The sequence below is a fragment of the Coregonus lavaretus genome (genome assembly GCF_964263955.1).
Source record: "Coregonus lavaretus genome assembly, chromosome: 29".
Taxonomy (NCBI): domain Eukaryota; kingdom Metazoa; phylum Chordata; class Actinopteri; order Salmoniformes; family Salmonidae; genus Coregonus; species Coregonus lavaretus.
In genome coordinates, this window is record NC_140016.1 from 27741836 (window position 1) to 27748036 (window position 6201).

Consider the following 6201-nt stretch of genomic DNA (forward strand, 5'->3'; position numbering starts at 1 on the left):
CAACAAAGGAGTGGCTCAAGAAGAAGCACATTAAGGTCCTGGAGTGGCCTAGCCAGTCTCCAGACCTTAATCGCATAGAAAATCTGTGGAGGGAGCTGAAGGTTCGAGTTGCCAAACGTCAGCCTCGAAACCTTAATGACTTGGAGAAGATCTGCAAAGAGGAGTGGGACAAAATCCCTCCTGAGATGTGTGCAAACCTGGTGGCCAACTACAAGAAACGTCTGACCTCTGATTGCCAACAAGGGTTTTGCCACCAAGTACTAAGTCATGTTTTGCAGAGGGGTCAAATACTTATTTCCCTCATTAAAATGCAAATCAACATGTTTTACATGCGTTTTTCTGGATTTTTGTATTGTTATTCTGTCTCTCACTGTTCAAATAAACCTACCATTAAAATTATAGACTGATCATGTCTTTGTCAGTGGGCAAACATACAAAATCAGCAGGGGATCAAATACTTTTTTCCTTCACTGTAGAAACATTGGCAGACATGCCCATGTTAATGACACATACACTCAGAGCAAGCAGACACAGAAGTATGTGTAGTAGTAAATCAATTTCCCTTTTGGGTGAGGCAATGGGCTGGTGGACTAACGCTAGGATTTGATTCTGGTTCCCCTGGCGATGGGGACTATCTCTCCTCAATCTCCGGTGGAGTGATATCTAGCGGTGGTGTTTCCTCAGATGGGGTGTCCATATCCATTATGGGGTTGACAAAGCACTCGTATTCAGAGTCCTCTGTGTTCTCCTCAGCATTTTCCTCGGTGTGCGCGCTCACAAAGTCGTTCTCCCATTCCAGGGCGTTGGAGTCCTCCGAAGCGGAGGCCGGACCACTGGTCGCCTGCTTTTCGCCCGGCTGGAATGCCGCTCGGAGTATATCCTCTTCTGTTTTAGACCTCTCCCACGCCGGGACCGCCCGGTTCATCCCTGATGACAAGGACAACGTGATACACTGATACATGGAGTTAAACCTCACATGGTCATTCAACTGGTGGTTTTGAGGTTTGAATTCGACAATTACTGTACTTGTTCAATGAAACTGCACAGTACAAGTAGTACAAGTTCAGGGAATGTAGTGCAAATTCATGGAACACCACCGACAAAACATTCCCAAGGGGACAATAAGTAAAGTAATTAGACAAGCCCCCACCTTCCTCGTCCTCCCACTCCAGGTCCAGTGAGGTTCCGTCATCATTGGTGGAGCGGGTCTTGGTGTTGAAGTCCCAGCTGCTCTCCGTGTTGGGAGTGATCACGTTAGTCTCAGAGGACAGCCCTGATGACACAAACAAATTACAGGTGGTGTCAAAGAGCAAGAGGTCTCATAATGATGCATGAGGATGACCTTTTATGGATACAGAAAGTCATTTATCTTAAAATAGAATGTTGGTATGCACCATTTTTGAAGAGCTGTATCAAACATGGCCTATAATATATAGGCTACGGAAAATGGTTGTGCTAAAATAGCGGACTCACTGCTGCTCCTGAAGGCTTCTGACGTGGCTTTCACATTCTGTAGGTAGACATCAAAGTCTTCACCTGAGCCATGCCTAGAACAGAATCCAACCAGTGAAGGAGAAACCGTCAACTTTACTCAATTTGACACACATAGACTATGAGGTGGTAGACATTTCTGCTTGGTTGATATACTCACTTTTTCAGATGGGCTGCGCCACCTTTGACTTCCGCCTTGCCTTTTGTCCATTGTGCAAGCTGGTGCTTTGAAAAATAGGAATACCTCAGAAAAACACTTGGTCGAAATGGTAAATAATGATCTCTTAAAAATGTGTTAGTGAAATGCATCCAATCAACTGTTAAAATTGATTAAAGGTGGCAGCTGGGCAAACACATGAAACAGAAATTGAATTCAAAAGGACAAGTTAACTTTTTGTCAACAAAATCTCTATTTTTGATGTAAATGGCATGTTATAGAAGCGTCCAGACACTAGCGATTTCACTTGGTTTTGAGAAACTTGCCCCACCAGCAAAATACTTCCTCATGCCCGTTCTGCAGTTGCAGGGGCACAGATAAACCATGAACAAAGGCTCCAAAAACACCCAAATACATCCTTTAAGAAACGGAAACGCTCTCAGTATAGTGTTGCAGGTCTTTAGATGTTGTACACATGAAATTGTGTCATTATAACCTTTATCCACAACATTATATTCCATTTTGTTGGACTCGAGCGATACTTTTCCGTGTGTGAATATGCATAGGCTTTCTATCACCACAACGGGAACAAAAAAGCAAGTGCATCTTCGCACACAGAAGTGTCGCTCGAGTCCAACAAAATGGAATATAACGTTGAGGATATGACACAATTAAGTTAGGAATTACATAATTTTATGTGTACAACATCTAAAGACCTGCATTACTACAGTACACTGAGAGCGTTGCCGTTTCTAAAAGGACGTATTTGGGTGCTTTTAGAGCCTTTGTTCATGTTATCAAAAATGTAGATTTTTAAAATTGTTTTACTTGTCCTTTAACCAAGGGAAAAGCAGTGGAATGAAACATTTTTAAAAGCACAGCATCGACAAACATCAAAGGAAAGGAAGTAAATGGATATATCATTTGAGGACAAATGCCTCAGTTAAGTAAAAATGGGAAATGCAAACCCAATACCGAGTCTGGTTTTTACAGTTCAGATAGTTTGACTTTAAAAAGGACACTTGCCTGGGGGTACGATTTACAAATTCATATAGAGAGACATACCATAGGCTACATTACTTTAGATTGACAAAAGATTGACCACCAGTTTATGTGGCATTATGTACTTGAAGGGGTTATCAAGAGAAGCAGGGGTAGAGCCAAGGAAAAGGTGGGTGAGGCGGAACAAGGTAGTGAAGGGACGACAGGCGCACTTCAATAATGGCCGCCTCACCTCCTTTATCTTTCGATTGCGTGCCAGCCTGGCGGCCTCACGCTGGGCAGCATTTCTAGCCTCCTCTTCTAGCCTTAACTTCTCCTCTTGTGCTAATAACTGAGCAGAAATGACAAAACATAAAGAACACAAAGCTGAGAACAGAAAACCAAAATTGCAAAGCAAATAATGGAAAATTAAGATCGGACCAAATTAAAATATAAGCCTGCTATGAGCACTTAGGCTAAGCATCACCTTAACTAGCTATCTAGCTACATGAAAGGCACTGCAAAGCTTATAAATGAGAATTTGGGAAGTGTAATGATTCTGTTGAATTAAACCTTCCATCATCAATAAGCAAAAATAAAACAAGGTTCTATGTAAAACTACATCTGCATGTATCCTGCCCTTTCAGAGGCTCTGTCTATATGCCTTACATAGCCGGAGATGAAACTGTTTGCTTGCCTACCTCTGCTTGCAGCTTCTCGTCTATCAAGGTCTGCTGATCGGAAATTGCAGCATAACGGTGCTCTTTGAGGTGGATGATCTCATCTTCGCTGATAGGCCTGGTATCAAAATTAAACAAAGATTACCTCAAGCTCACCTTGACTCACCAAGCCCTGATTAACATTATTCTTCTGAAATGCATTTGCCAGTCCCCTGAAACAAAGTTTCAAAAACATACCTGGGACAGCTTTGTGGGCTCTCTGCCTGAAATTAGAATAAGACAACTTCAAACCAAAAGTGGGCAAAGATAAATGCACAATATGCCAACATTCATTGTGTCTTCCGTGCATCTTCAGACAATAATCACCCTTTGGGATTGTTTCAATCAAACAAATATGGTCTACATGTTCACACTTACCTCATCACTTTCAACAAGGTTTTCAAACTGTGGAGACAGAACTGCAATGTCAGTATTAGCTAGTTACATCACCTTTCTTTTTTTTCAACCAAGTGATGCCTGATGAAACATGCCATCTTCCAGAAAAATGTAAGTACCATACCTCTATTGTGTAATGTTCCCCAGCAGTACTGCTTCTAAAGTATTTTGACCTGCATGGACAGAAATGTGACAATATTGTCATCCATTTAGGCTGCTTTTGGTCACTGTGACTTTACATGATTGTCATAGCTAGTTCTTTCAACATAATATATACTGCCAGACATCAAAACTAACATTAAAGCCTAACTGATATCAATAACATCAAGCCTACAGTTTAAATCTGTGTACGCAACTAATAAACTTTGATTTGTCAACTCAGAATGTGATTTTTCCTCTAAGGAAGCATGTAATGGGTCTTCCGCCTACACAAATGTTTAAGATTTGTTTAAATTAGAATTCAATAAAGCATAATCAAATATTAAAAGGAAATACATCATGCACTCCCAAAAATGCTGCGTGTCCATATGGCAAGACCCATGTGAAGGGTAGGATGGGGAACGCTTCAGCATAGACAGTACAGTCACAGATAGAACAATGAGACAGATATTTCACCGGATGTACAATATAAATGTGAAGCATCCCTTGGCGTTTCCACTCACTACCAAATATGGTGGTGAGAGGAAGCCCCGCGGCGGGCAGTGGGAGAAGATGGAACGAGATGGATTTTGGCCGACATTCTGCAAATGTCATCATTAAACATTTGAGCTCAAAACAGTTTTATTATCCAAAAACTAAAATCTGTTAAGAACAGAGTGGACTAAGTTTTGTAGACTTTACTCTTGGCGTTGTTTAGGAGTGCAAGGGCGAATTTAGTTATGGCACAGGCGCACTGCACAGGCGTTCCCTAACGGAAATATGCAAATATGCTAGAACTCACCAATAGGATCTCGCTAGCTCGTGCTTGGCTCTGCCCCCCTCCTTGCTTGTTCTGCCCACTATGACTCATTTGTTCACATTGTAACCGACAGGCTGTGGTCTATCTTGGGTTAGTTATAAACATCTTTAGTACAGTATGTAGATACTAGGTTTAGAAACTATGTGGCTTCAGCTTGCTGATGCTGAAAAATCTAACTAGCTAGCAGAGAAAGGTATTTGACAAGCAACTGTGTCACGTATAAACCCTTGGGCACCGTGGTGGTTTTGACGCTGCATTGATGTATTGTTTGACAGCCGACCCACTGTATACTTGTGTCTAGCTAGCTAGCTAACCTAGGCTGGTCAACGCTAGTTAAAAGGGCGTATCACTTACCCGCCTCCTCGTTTTATCCTGTTCGCTTCTCTTCTGAAGATCCCAGAACAATAAGCCCAACAGTTCCCCATCGCATTCTGTCAAAATGTACCTTCGTTGGGTTGGGTGCCAACTTGCTGGATATTTTGATAAATTAGCTGGATAGCTAGCACAGGTGTTTCATTCCTTACTAAGACCTTCGACCGTCGCCGCGGACATTAGCTAGCTCTTACAATTAAAGGGTGACATGACACCCAATGCACAACAGCTCATCATGATACATTCTATATTTCTATGTACAGAAGCTTGTTGAACATCAATATTAATCAGAAAAATGTAGCTAGCAACAGCCGTGGTTTTTTGAAGTCTCATTCAATACTTCCTCTTCCTAGTTCTAGGCACGTGACTCATGTTTAGCTACGGAATCTAACCTGGTTCAAACGAAATGAGCACGCTTCAAAAGCAAAAACAGTGTTTTGAGACAGCAAGAAACTACTAGGCCCACCATTATTTTTTTCAAATCAACAACTTTTGGAGTGCTTTTTCCTCATCCTCTGTAGTTTTTACGTAGGACTGGCATAATTGAAAACACAGTCAGCATATTACAGTAGCCCAGCATATTACAGTAGCCCACATCTATTTTAAAACATTGTTTTCTCCATTGACACATTGTTCCCTTGGCGCAATTTTTTTTTTACCAGATGCTAATTTCAACACTCAATGACAAACATATGTACACGGTAAACATAAAAAATTGACATCTTTAAAAGTATAGAGTGATAGTGGACTTTGAAGTTGCCGCTCAAGGATAATTTTGGGGGTAAGCCTACCTGTGACCTTCCAAATCTCGTACATGAGAAGCCTGGGCTTCTGAGTTCTGAGACTAGTGCATATGCTGCATTCATAGCCAAGTGGAGGGAAGGTGGTAATACCAGTCGTAAATAATGTTTTGTTGTTGTTATTGTGGTAATTTCCTTAGTAGGTTACATCAGAGGTCAACATTTGGGAACTCCGGGATGTAGGCCTAATGGTGCTTTTAAGACAACTGGGCAGTGTTGCAGTACTCGAGTCCGGTCTCGAGACCACATTGAGTGTCTCTGTGTCGGATAAATGTTTACACCATCTCAGACAATGAGGCCTCTTAATTTCTTCCCGAGACCAGCACA

General features: G+C 41.7%; 1 protein-coding gene across 2 annotated transcripts; it reads right to left on the reverse strand.

The window, feature by feature from the left end:
- Positions 1-419: 419 nt before the first annotated feature.
- On the reverse strand, positions 420-5435 carry LOC311105261 (AP-1 complex-associated regulatory protein-like). Of its 2 annotated transcripts, none has more exons than XM_084147354.1 (10): positions 5057-5435; positions 3869-3917; positions 3727-3753; positions 3547-3572; positions 3331-3427; positions 2883-2981; positions 1652-1710; positions 1474-1547; positions 1151-1273; positions 420-927 (listed from the first exon to the last, which is right to left on the reverse strand). In XM_084147354.1, the coding sequence occupies exons 1-10, from the start codon at positions 5125-5127 to the stop codon at positions 632-634; spliced, it is 921 nt and encodes a 306-aa protein (XP_084003480.1). In that variant the 5' UTR covers positions 5128-5435; the 3' UTR covers positions 420-631. The 2 variants fall into 2 exon arrangements, with proteins under 2 accessions (XP_084003480.1, XP_084003479.1); XM_084147353.1 differs by having other exon boundaries at positions 558-927; positions 1652-1716; positions 5057-5431.
- Positions 5436-6201: the final 766 nt, after the last annotated feature.

Bases quoted from the DNA above. Each gene is read 5' to 3' on its own strand.
- LOC311105261 (XM_084147353.1), bottom strand. From the start codon at position 5,127: ATGGGGAACTGTTGGGCTTATTGTTCTGGGATCTTCAGAAGAGAAGCG. The intron at 2,982-3,330 runs GTAGGCAAGCAA...ATTTCTGCTCAG, and splicing joins ACGAGAAGCTGCAAGCAGAG to TTATTAGCACAAGAGGAGAA. The intron at 1,548-1,651 runs GTGAGTATATCA...ATTCTGTTCTAG, and splicing joins GGCGCAGCCCATCTGAAAAA to GCATGGCTCAGGTGAAGACT.